The sequence below is a fragment of the Acomys minous genome (genome assembly GCF_964271855.1).
Source record: "Acomys minous genome assembly, chromosome: 4".
NCBI lineage: Eukaryota > Metazoa > Chordata > Mammalia > Rodentia > Muridae > Acomys > Acomys minous.
The window spans coordinates 6,130,127-6,142,850 of record NC_140486.1 but is presented as its reverse complement, the minus strand read 5'-3'; the positions used below and the strand labels follow the sequence as shown (position 1 = coordinate 6,142,850).

General features: G+C 49.6%; 1 protein-coding gene across 11 annotated transcripts in view; it reads left to right on the top strand.

The window, feature by feature from the left end:
* ZNF516 (zinc finger protein 516) overlaps nt 1-4,870 on the top strand; it is a 114,611-nt gene extending 109,741 nt beyond the window's left edge. For all 11 annotated transcript variants that reach the window (XM_084779381.1, XM_084779382.1, XM_084779377.1 and 8 more), the window contains one exon: nt 987-4,870. In XM_084779381.1, the coding sequence (XP_084635507.1) occupies nt 987-1,046 (60 nt within the window). In that variant the 3' untranslated portion in view covers nt 1,047-4,870. The remainder of the gene's footprint in view (nt 1-986) is intronic.
* Nucleotides 4,871-12,724: the final 7,854 nt, after the last annotated feature.

Genomic DNA, 12,724 nt, shown 5'->3' with positions numbered 1-12,724 from the left:
GCCATGCACCCTTTCTGTGCAGAGATGTCAGTCACCTCTCCTGGTCTACAGCAGGATGTTCGGCATCTACCTGAGTTTGTTCCCATGATGCCTGCCGCTCACTGTGCTTGAGATCGGCCGCTGTATGCAGCTCTGCGCGTGCCTCGCCTCTCAGACATTCTCTGAGTAATCGTTCTGATTTACACTGTGTTGACCAGTAGGTATTGTGTGTGAGACCAGCCTTTAATACTTTCCTGAAAATTTAACTAAAGAGGAGCGTTGCATTCATGATGCAAGCAGCTTCCCTTCCTGTGTGTCCCTGGGGCTCCCATGGACGCAGCCGGAGAGTCGAGTTTCCCATGGCTGTGTGGTTTGTGGGCGCATATTGATTTCAGGTGGTTGATTGGTTTCACTTCCTCAGGTGTTTAGCTAGGTTAATGGTCTCAGGAAAGATGCATTTTGTCCTCGGCTGGAATATGGCATTGTTCAAACAGCATGCTTTAAGTCTCTGTTCACCTGACCTGAAGCACGGGTCTTCTGCTTCTCCGCTATGACACACTCTCAGGTTCACCCGGATCGATGTGAGCACCGTGCGCTTTTGTTTGCGGCCTCCACACTCGCCCTGAGGGACTTTTGCTCACCTGGGGAGCTGCTCTGATCCTTAGATACGTGCTTTTCAAACCTGCACCCATCCCACTTTGATGAGTTTTAGCTCCTCTCAGAGTCAAACCCACCATTGCTGGGTGCTGTCTGAAGCCAGTGACGCCTTGTGAGCACCGAGGATGGTCTTCCAGAGCTGCCTTAGTGGAAGGCAGCAAGGTGAAAGCAAAGTACTCCATGCTGGGGTAAAAGGAGCTGCCCTAAAACCAGAGACTTGTATCACCTCTGCTGTGTTGCTCGGAGAAGGGCACCTTGTGTTCCTGGGTCTTGGCTAAGAAAATTAATAGTGTAAATGCTCTTGGGATTGGAAGGCAACTGAGCTTGCCTGTTTTTTCTCTCTTTTGCAGGGGAGAGACCACACTACCCCAGGGACTGTGCCGGCGGGACCCCTCCAAAAGGGGACCTAGAGACACGCCTCCCGCGCTCAGCCCCGTGAAGGTGTTGACTGTGGCCTCACAGGTGACTGGAAGGCTCCCAGCGGTGACCATGGCCTCCTGACCAGATAGCTCAGACTGGGAACCTCTGCGCTAGAGCAGGCTGAGGGAGATGCCTCCCTTGGGAACATTTAGGGACAGTGAAGATGCTATGCCTAGAATTCCGTGTAGTTCTTTCACACACGTGTGTGTGCTCATCACCCGTGGCCTGTGTCTCCTCATGATTAGCAGTGGTATTGGCGGGCACGGTGGGAGCTCAAGGCATCGGTATTACTCAAGACAGGCGTGAGACACTGGAAAGAAGATACTGGTGTGTTCCGGATGGGGTGAACCCTGAACACTGTACAGGGAGTTCCAGCGCTTAGGACAGATGCTGCTGGAGAATGTGGGGAGCGGAGGGGTCTGGACCGCTGCCTCTCCCCGCCTCAGTGGGTATTTAACATAGCAGGTAAGACAGAGGGTGGCGTTAGGGTGCCGCAGAGATGAGGCTTGGCGAGGCAGGGTGATGAGATCCTCATGGTTCAGAGGTCTGGCCACGCCCCCTCTGAGCCGCTGCTGCCGCCCTTGGGCTGCTTCTGACACAGGAAACACGGCAGAGATGGGAACACACACACACACACACACACATACATCTGCTTCTGGAAAAGAGACATTAGTCGAACACTAAGAAGAGCGGGCGTCTTTGTTTTTTCTCAGGACCTTTTTTTGTAACAGGGCTACATTCTGCAAACTGCTCACACAAGAAGACCACACGTCTTAACAGATAAGCCACTGAATCCTCCCAGTCTGGGCCTGTTTTAGTGATGGCAGAAGGGTCCTTGAGCAGGCCGGGGGCCCTAGGTCATTAGGGTGCTAGTGCTCTGGAGCCTTCTCTCTCCTCCCTACCCCAGCCTTTCCCCTGCAGAACCCCAGCAAATAGATGCCTTTCCCCCTGGGCCTGGGGACCGCCACTGGACAAGTGACTCTGTTCACAGATCGGTGGGGGCGCCAGGCCTGAGGGCGAGGACGGCTTTATATATACCTCTTCCTTCGTCATGAGAGTTCACGTTTCTGCGGTGGGGTGAAGGCCCTAGCAGGGGTTCTGAGCCCACGCAGCGTGCACAGTCGGAACTGTATTCCGCAGGTAGCAGCGTTTTCCTTTTCCCATTGCTGTGACACTGTGTGTGATGGCGATCCTTCTGCAAGTTCCAGATGTTTGCACATATGATTTTATGCATTATCAAAAGTTACTGCTGCCTTGAATGAGAAACGTTCTGTGAAATTTTTTGCAAAAGCTTTACTAGTTTTTTTTTAATTGTGAAATTTTGTAAAGGCAGAAAATGGATTAAGACGAGCATGCTAAATATATTTTTCAAAAAAAAAAGCAATAATTTTACATGTACAGAAATTATCCTAACCTTTAATACTGGTGAGAGCGACGGTTTACTTACCACAGTGATGGGTCAGTGCGGTTTTTGTAGGAAAGGGGCTTCTGATACAAAGACTTGTTTAAACACCTGTACACATGAACCTTGGCGTATGGTTTCTGTTCTAATGATCTGTTGGATTATTATTATTATTATATTATTATTATTATTATTATTGTTATTGTTATTGTTAGCTAATGTTTGATTCTGGGTTCTACTTGTTACTGTTTTAATTACTTGACCGTTCAGGTGACTGCGACACTTGCAGACAATGCAATGCTAACCTGCTAGCAGATACATATATACATATATATGTATATATACATAATTATATTTTTTTTTACTTATTTTTTTCCTAATACTCCTGCACCAGGTGTGGATGGGAACGGCTTGCCATGTAGAGTGCTTGCGAGCATCGCTCCTTCTGAGGCAGGTCGCGGAGACACATTCCTCTCCCCCCACCTGAGGCAGCAGAGGACCTTTCTGTTGATTCACGTTCGAGCATTTTGACATTTCCCCCATCGTTTCTGCATTCTCTGGCTTTTTGTTTTCTTGGCTGAAAGTAAGGGTGACAGTTAGGAATGTGCAGGGGCCTGTGATTTGGCCCTGTCTATTTCTGTTTTAGTTATTAAAAAAATTCTCTACACAAAGGGACACAAAGGTGTCGTCTGTGTTTTTACTGTGTCTGAAGCTGCACTTGTCACTGAGAGCTGGGGGGTGGGGGGTGGGCTGCCTTCCAGTGAAGCGAGTCTCCTTCCCAGCTGGTCTGACGGGAGAAGATGGCTCCCAGTCCCTGCAGCCGAGTGTTGTCAGCCAATCCCGGGGTGACCTGCCCCTCGAAGCACAGAGATACAGTTTTCGTGTGGCCACAAGGCCACCAGACACCCCCCCCCCCCCCAGTGCACACTCCTTCAGGGACAGCTGTGTGCTGGTCTGGACGAATGGCCTCCTTGTCCCCACTGGCCACCACCGTTGGACTGGTTTGTTAATTTGTGTATGTCAGCTCAACCACAGTGTTTAATACGATTTGTGTTTTCTTATTTATTTAGCCAATCTGTTTTGGTTTGTTCGCCCCCTTGCTACCCACTGATGATTTCCACACTTCTGACTGTTACAGACTTCCTACTACCTCTACGAATCTGCTGTCTCCTTGTTTCCTAGTGGGACTTTTACAGTGTCGCGTCTAATGTAACTAGACAATAAAGGGTTTGGTTGTCTAAGCGCAGCTGCTCTGTGTGTCCCCCCTGCCCGTCCTCTCGCCCACTCCCTGACCTGCTGGGCTCCCTGGCACCCAGCTCAGCCCCGCCCACCCCCTTCCCTGCTTCTCTCCCTTTCACCCCTCTTTTCTTACACTTCTTCCTCACTTCAGACACAAGTAACACATAAGGAGCTTCTCAAGACATTTCAGAGAATGAAGACTTACATTTACAAGTAATGAGTGAGCAGTGGGTGCTAACTGTCTCCTCTAGGGGGTGGCCCACTGTACCTGCCCACACTTCCGCTGTCTCTCCAGTCTCAGGTGGGGGCGGTTCAGCCTCTCCCTCACAGTTTCCAAGTCAAGTGGACTTTGCCTTTTTTGGATCTGAAAAGTATTAGATATTTTAAGAAGTTTCCCCAATATTTACTTATTTATTTTTTAAGCCCAGAACGACACTGGTGTTCCAAGCAGCACAAGGCCACTCTGGGAAAATAAGAGTGGTGGCGTACATGGGCTGTAGGGTGCCTTCTTGGATTGGCCGCCGAGCACACATCCAGGCTTCTCTGGGAGGCACTGGGACTGGAGCCACACTCCTGTCAGGTGCCCTCTGGCTTCTCTCTTTACCTCCTTGGGACCAGGAGAGTTGACAACACACTGGGCAGATGAGGGTGTCTTCTAGGTCAAACGGGGTGCAGCTCTCCAGGAGACAGGACCCCTCCTCCCTCCAGCACCTGCAGAACGCGATTTGTTGTCTAATGGTTATAAATTTAGCAACTTCTATTCTCTAAGAGAAAGACAAAAAGAAAAGTAAACACAGAAAATGGCTCCCGCAGACAAGGCTTTCCCGCGCTGTGCGGTTCTTGACACTGGTTTCTGTGCAAACGGCAGAACCCTGAGACCTGTGTGCCTGTGTGAGGTGACCGCCAAGCCAAGTGTTTCTTCACCAACTTCACCAGTTATTCCTTGAGGTGGTAAGATGCAGAAGACCATAGAGTTTGTGTTTCTTTTTAAAAATACAATTTATAATGCTCTATTTTGTACTCTTTATATTAGAATTTGTAACTAGATTGATGTATTTAACTATTTCTGAGAAAAAGCAATTCAATGTTACAGCTGTGTGCTAAAAAGTATTTAGATAAAACATATTCACTCTATTGGAATTTGAAATAAATAAAGACATCTTGGAGTTGTAAGACATTTGCCCCTCCTTTAGAAGGTGGCGTACATCTTTTGACAGCCTGTCTTGACCTATGGTTATTTCTTTTTATTGGGTGAACATAAGCCCAAATGCTACTATATTTTATTTGAACAGTTTTACAACAAGCCACAGATGATTCATCTAAAAAGATGCCAAAATAGACAGCCCCACCCCAATCTTTTGTGGATTCCGGGATATGCCTTTTTTCTTTCTTTCTGTTTTTAATGAAAAGCCTTTCTCAATTTTTGCAGCATTCATTCTCTTCTATTGTATGGAGAAATCTGTTTTAATACTTACAGTAAGATTAGACAGACCCTTGGTGCAGTGGGATTTATAGCAGTGTGTTGGGGAGGGGGTCAAGGTGCTGCCAGCCCTGGCTGGAGTCTCTGTCTCAGACTTTTAGGGCATATGGTGGCCTAGGGCCTCTGGCCTTTTGATTAGGGAGTCTGGCCATCAGATGTCTAACAAAACTATGTTTTAAAGGTAAAGAGTGTACCTATATAGGCATACATAGTAGCCCCATATATAGGCCCACCCCTAAAAGGGATGAACAAGTACTTGGACATGGCTTTTGTGGGCATGCACATGAGGTCTGGCCACCACTGACCTCAGCTCCCCTAACCACAGAGTCATGGGCAACCTCACTTGCACCCACTCCTGCTGCCCTTCAAGGTAAATGGTCCTTTTTGGGGGATTTCCTAAGTGGCCCCAGGATTGAACAGAGGAAATGCAGCCATCTCTGCTTCAGGCAAGATGTGTGGCTTTTCTGGCTCTTCCTGCCATTGGATGGCCGGTTCATCCAGGAATGAGATGCCCAGTGAGAAGATGGGAATGCCAAGTCCTTAATGAGTGGCTGAGGCTGCAGGGTGACGGAGCCAAGCTTAGCCTAGATCCCCATGTCACTAACAGGTGGCGAGCTCACAGACTTGATGTTCCTGTGTTCACATCCCAGATACACATTTCCCCTTGTTCTGCATAGAAACACAGTAGTAGCCTGTGTTCTCTGTCCTTCTGTGCGACAGCAAGGACATGCATGTGGCTGGTCGGCTTGGAGCAAGACAACTTCCCTGGCTGTTGGGAATTGGAGGAGAAGACCAGCCAGTGATCACTGTGTCCCTGATGTAATGCAAAAGCTGCCTGTGGCCTTGTCACACACCCATACACAGCTGACACTCAAGTGATGAAACAGTGCCATCCTTTGATATGCTGTAGTCAAATTCCTAATTGTTGGTTTTTGTTTTTGTTTTGTTTTTAGGTCAATACTCCTAGAGGGACTAGCAAATTAAAATATGAATTCTGGCTTTTGCTTGTGGGCCAGACTCGTTCTGTACCATACTCTGGACTGACACAGGCCTAGGATGACTTCCAGGGTGTCCTATAGTATCCTAGGAGCATGCACTCACACAACCCAGTGTATTTACCATGTCAGAAGAGAAAAAAAATGTGGTGAGAGGTCATTCTGGGAGCTTATAACAAAATGCCTTAGTTTGGGTCAAGTTGGAGTAGCAGATTCTCAGTCTGGGTAGTGGGAAACCCAGGAGCAAGGCACCAAGGACGTGGTGTTTAGTTGGTGCCAGCTCTATCTCAGTGATAGGCTTTGCTGCATCATCCCTGTGAGGAGGGAGACGCTCCTGTCACCTCCTTCCTAAGGGCACTGATTGCACCTCGGAGGGTCCTGCTCTGAAGGAAGATTCTCCCAAAGCCCGCACCACTTGAGGTCATCACAGAAGGGGGAGTTTCAGTATATCAGTATGAATGCACTACACACACACACACACACACACACACACACACACACACACACACACACACACACACACACACACAGAGCCCTGGGTGTGTGCAAATGCTCAGACAACAATGGCTCTTTCCAGTTGAGGACGATGTGTAGGATTCCACCTTAAGGACTTAGCAAGAGAAGGACATCAGAGTCAACTGGTGACTTAACTTCTCAAGGGCAGGCAGTCTTGGATCACTTGGCAGTAGGGCAGTATCTAGGGCCTAAGGATGGCTCCTTTCACTTAACTCTTGTACCACCCCCTTCACCTTTTCTGAACTCTTAGAGAGTCACAGGAAAAGAGGGGAGTCAGAGGAGAGGGCTCTGCTTGCCCTGGAGCCCTGGAGCTCAGCTTTGAGGTTGGGGTGTCATCCTAGGCCTAGCAAGTCAGCTACAGGACAGTGGGGTGGCTTGTCAGTGGAGGTGGCTGGTCCTTGAGTTATGTCTGGTTCGTTTATGAGAAATGCTGTCTAACCTTGCTCAGAGAGCTAGGGAGGCATGCTGTCTCACACTCCCGAGGGTTCTGGCTCCACTAAAATTGTGGGACATGTACAGAAATAGGTCCGTGTTATGAGTTTGCCAAGCACACTGGCTGCCGGGAGCCAACAGTGGTCTGTGTGGACATAGGAGAAAGAAAAGGCCTGCTTTCTGGCCTCACAGCGGAGCAGGAATCAAAACCCCTAGAGGCAGATGCGTTCAGTCCGGGTGGGTGGTGGTCTGTGTGGAAGGGACAGAGGGCACTTGGAGGCCAGGGATTCGAGCTCATGCACACAGATGTCTAGAACTAGGTAGTCTCATATCCCTGGAGCAGTCAGGGAATTCAAACAGCTCTGCTGGTAAGGTTGCAGACTAAAATGGAAAATAAAAGTAGTGCTTCTGAGAGATGCCCGGGAAAGTTGACTTGGGGAATAGAGCGCATCCCGAACATACTTTGTCAGATTCCACAGAGGAAAGGTACCAAGAATCCTTGTCAGTTACTCTTTGATGTCCAAGTGAAACTTCGGGAAGAAAAGGTGTCCATCATCTGCCGTGATCCTAAGAGAGAACAGGGTTGGCTCAGGGCAAAGGTGGCTGTGTGTTTCAGAGTCTGTTGTTAAACGTCAAGGACTTGAGAGCAGATTTGAGAAATATGACTGAGACTGTCTCGGGATAGGCACTGGGGGTCAAGAGAGGACCAAGTTGAGTGGGGACCTGTGGTCCATGGTGGATCCTGGGTCTGAAGCACAGGGTTGGGTAGTGGTCGTCTTCACCTGGATCTTCTTGACCTGTCCCGGAAGATGGATGGCACAAGTGCAGACCAGTATGCTGCAGTTTCAAGGCTGCTTCTCTGTGCTCTCCAGAGTGAACATCACTAACTCCATCTTAGGATGGAAAGCAGTAGAGGACCATAAGCGCCAGCTAGTCCTGTCAGAAATCAGGTTCAGGGTGTGGCTCAGATCTGTTGTGGTTTGCACATCCCTAGCCTGTGTGCCAGGGGGCACCACACCTGTGGTGAGGAATGATGAGGCCACCGTCCAGCGCACAGGAATATCCCTCATGAATCCGGAAATCACGCACTGAGGTAGGAATGGTGGGAATGATGCCAGTCCATTGAGGAGACCTGCTGCTTTGGCCGTCTAAGCCTGTCCCCCACGGGATGGCTTTATATCCTTTAGGACCAAAAAGAGGTAAGCTTCATGGCTATCCTACTGCCTGCAGAAGCCAGCATCTCCACCACATCCTCCTCCTCCACATTTCACTCGTAGCTTCCTGAGATGTCTGGGATCGCTCCCACCGCCATTTCACCAGTGTCTCTCACTGAGGTTGTCAAGGTAGTTAATAAATGTAATGATTACTTCCCCCAAATTATCCTGTACGTGGTTCTAGCCCTTTCTATGGGAAACTGTATACACATTCAAACACTCTGAGCACTCAAGCTCAACAGTTGCATTTTGGTAAGAATAGCTTCTGTCCTGCACTGCATTGCTTGCCATGGATTTCAGATGTCCCTAGATGTTGTGACTTTCTGACTGTCTCCTTTTTCTTTTAGTGAAACGGACAGTGTCTTAATGTAGCCCAGGCTGGCCTCAAGCTCTATCAAGGATGACCTTGAACTTCTTTTACTTCTGCCTACATGTCCCAAGTGCTGGGACTGCAGACATTTGCCACCATGCCTGGCTTATGCTAACCTAGGACTTTATGCGTGCCAGGCAAGCATTCTTGTCAACTGAGTCTCATTCCCAGCGCTCAAGTGTGCATGCTTCATGTATGTCTTTGAGCAATTGACAAGTGGTGCTAAGATCTTGGTGTCTTTACTCCAGCTTCCTGGTTGTGTTTTTCTCTTAAGTAGCCCCTGGGGATAGCTCTCTGGCCTTCCTGACTGACCTGTATGGCCACCAGAGGGATTTCCTACTAGAGTCCATTTGAGGGGACTCGTCACCCTTGATTGAAGTCATTCAGTTATCCTCTATTCAGGAATCAGAAACTGTCATGTGACCTGACACACTGCACCACACAGTTCACAAAACACCCAGCTGGTCCACATAATTCACACGTCACAGGTCTGCCCGAGGCCCCTGCTTTGTTCATCATCTTGGCCTCTCTCCATATAATACTCTGGCCAAAGTGACAATCGGGAAGCCAGTGGCAGTAGCACTCATTCTCCGCTTGTCAGTTCCATCCATAGTGGGTGTACAGGATGCTTCCCCTACCACTGAGAGCCCAGCTCTCAACAAGCTTTTCCCACCACTGAGACAGGCTCACTCTGCCTCAGCCAGGGCAGCCACACGGCCATTTCCATGGGGCAAGGCCTCTGATAAACCCCCAGGGCATGTTTCTTAGCCCAACATACAGGACAAACCATGTGTGCCTCAGTTTCCACTTATTCAGTCACTGGATCCTGCTCTGAGTGATGTTACGAGGGCCATTTTGAAAACTTTTAACATGATGCACAAAATGTGAGGCATTTTGTCAAGCTGATAGGTTTTTTCAAGTCTCTGTCACCACTTACATCTTTAGACCACCTACCTCTCCCCCATCTTTTATACATACGCATTAATGCCCCAGGAAGTATTTATTTTATTTTTATGTGACACTCAAGAAATTTGGCTGTTCTCCTACATCCAGTGGTTTTTGGTTTTGGTTTTTGAGCAGGGTCCAGCGTAGCACAGGAGGATGATCTCAGGTCCCCTGAAGCCAAGGACGATTTTGCCTTTCTGCCCCCGTGACTCAAGTGCTGGGATCACAGGCATGTGCCACTGTGCCCGGTTTAGGTCCTGTTGTTCTGGGGACCAAAGCCAGGCCTCATGCACTCTGCCGACTGTTTTTGTTTGGTCAAGTGTAGCTAGAATTTATTTTCTACCCACAGAGGTGAAGGCTTCAGTAAGCCTAGGCTCAAGATGACTCTGGTTGAAACAGAATTGTTCGCCTATTTAACGCCTATTTAAGGAAGAGCTGACTAGGGAGCCCTATGGCAGAACCGTGTATAAAAGCTACCTGAGCGACCTGGCATGTGCAGTTCCACTTTTCGGTGGCCTGGCTTTTTGTAGGTAGTTGGGGCAGTTTTTCCCCTTTTTGGTTATTTTTTAGCTATGCAGGCCAGGATGGCCCTGAAACCATGATCCGCCTGCCTCCACCTCCAGGGTGCTAGGGACACAGATTTTCTATAGAACTTGCTCCACAGCTGCTAATTCTCAGGACCATTAAGGGGCTGCTTGTATGCACCTGGGGGGTGGGGTAGAGTTGTAGGGGGTAGGAATCCTCTTTAATCTGGCCTGGCTCTATAGCGCACCACATGGGCAAAGACGTGGCGTCAGGAGTGGGGGCACGCCAAGCGTGAGATGCATGGCTGCTGCTCTCAGCTGCTTTTCCAGGTAACCATCTGCGTGGTCAGAAGTCAAGCAGGTGCCTGAGGTTCACAAAGCACACGTTCATTTGAGACCACTGTTCCTGATGCCCTGGGTGGTCTCATGGTTTGGTGCTTTCTTCTGGGCCTGGGTTGCCTTATGCCAGCAAGGCCTTGGGCCTCGAACACCTCATCAAGCTAACCTTTCGGGGTCTATCCCCCGGGACTGCTGCAGTCTTCTTAGCTTCCTAGGAGTGTGTTAGTCAAGGTACTGACTGATATAGAACCTCCGCCCTTCACTGTAAGGTGACCCTCATCAGAATGACAACTCAAGGGAAGCCGTTTGTTTCTAGCACAGCTGCTGCGGGGTGGGCGTGTGTTCTAAGTTAACTCAAAACCAGAGCCCAAACCTAGGTGGTATGGAACTTTTGAGAAATAAGTGGCCCCCAAGTGGTCCTCAGGACACACTCAGGTGTCAGTTTTATCCTATTTGCTTACGACTACACACTGAATATCCCACCTGTCTTTGGGGTTTCAAGTGCTGGGCATCTTTTCATTTCTATTATATTTTCTTTATATTCAGCACTGCTTTCAGTTTCTTTTAACGTGTCCCCGATTCTCCCCCAAGTCGGCCCAGGACACATGAAATATGAAATTTCTATGTCTCTCAGTGGAAGCTTCTATACATAACTGACCACTGACCCCATAGAGGCTCTGCCTGGATTAACTCCTGTCTGACCAGGTGGGTGGTATCTCTCATCCTGAGATGAGACGCTGCTCTCATGCTGAGAGGTTTTTCTCCATCTCTGATGAAGTTTATCTCCACAACACGTATGATTTGGCTGCACAGAGGAACACCTGTTCTAGGAGACAAAGCTGGGCATTTGCAGGGGAACAGTGAGTGGCCCTCCAGATCTGGATGCCAAGCTCCTTTGAGAACGTGTACTGACGTTTCCTTCTTCCACCACTAGATGGCAGATGGAGGCCGCACATGAGTAGGATCGCCAACATCTAACTATCCACTCTGTTGTTCTTTGCCAAACACACTGAGCACCTATAACATGCCCGTGCTGAAGGGCTGCCTGGATTAAGATGACACTGCAGGGCTGTGCAGTGCCAGGTAGATGGTGACACTGAAGCCTGCAATGCAGGTGGCCGGTATCGCTACCTTGCAATCTCCTTGGAGCACCTGTGTGATCTGATAAGCGCAGGAGGCTGAACAGGGAGACCAGACAGCGATCGGGCCGCTTCTGCTGCTGGGAGAATCTTCCCATAAAACAACAGCCACAGACATCTCAGAAGGAGACCAGGGTGGGGAGCAGAGAAGCTGTAGGCTCCAGGAACAGGAGGGTGCCGGATGATCACGGGCCTGTGTGCTAACATGCTCCCTCACTCGGGAGGACCAGCAGCTGACAGCCCAGGCAGCAGGAGGACAATGGGCTGGGGGGGGGGGCTCTCACTTCAGGCACATCAGAGGGCAGTGGGTGAGCCCATGCCAACGATGGAAGAAGCTGGGGGAAGTACAGAAATTTGTGTGAAGCTTTCAGGGCACAGAGCAGAGGGAGAAGTATCTGGTTAAGTGAGTCAGAGGCTGTTCATTTAGGGCTGGGGTGTGGTTTCGTGGTGGAGGCTTGCCTAGCACGTGGCAGGCCGTAGGTTCCATTCCCCACAGTGAAACAGACTATTGGGACATACAGAAAACAAACAAGCAAACCGGCAGAAAAACTCCACTTGTGTTCTGTTGGCAGAGTGGATTTTTGCTTGGGAAATGAAAGGCCTTGTTCTCCAGCCCTAGAGACAGGGCTGCTGCTGGGGCATGGAGCCTTTTACTGACTGGGGTGGGGGCGGGGCGTGGGAGGACAGGGAGGAAATGTGTCTGTCATGGTCTGCGGCCACACATTCTTGGTTGGTTAAGGGGTGAGTGCCCGCCCCACATCTGTGTCTGTACCAGGTAAAGGTGAGCAGGGGCTGGAGACGGCAGCTGGGTGATGGGCACATAAGATGCCTCTCTCACCTTGACCTGGGCCTTTCTGCAGGAGAGACGTAGACATGATGGAAAAGAGAGAGAGGAAGGAGGACTGGAGCTGAAGAGGTGACGGGCAACAAACCTGAGACACACCATCGCTTCTGTGCCCACGATGGTCCCCTACCCTTCCTGTGACAGAACACTGATGAGCTCAATCTTGTGCAGGTCCTTGTGTGGCTAGTCACAGCCACCAAGGGGTCAGGAGAACAGTGGCGGTGTACAT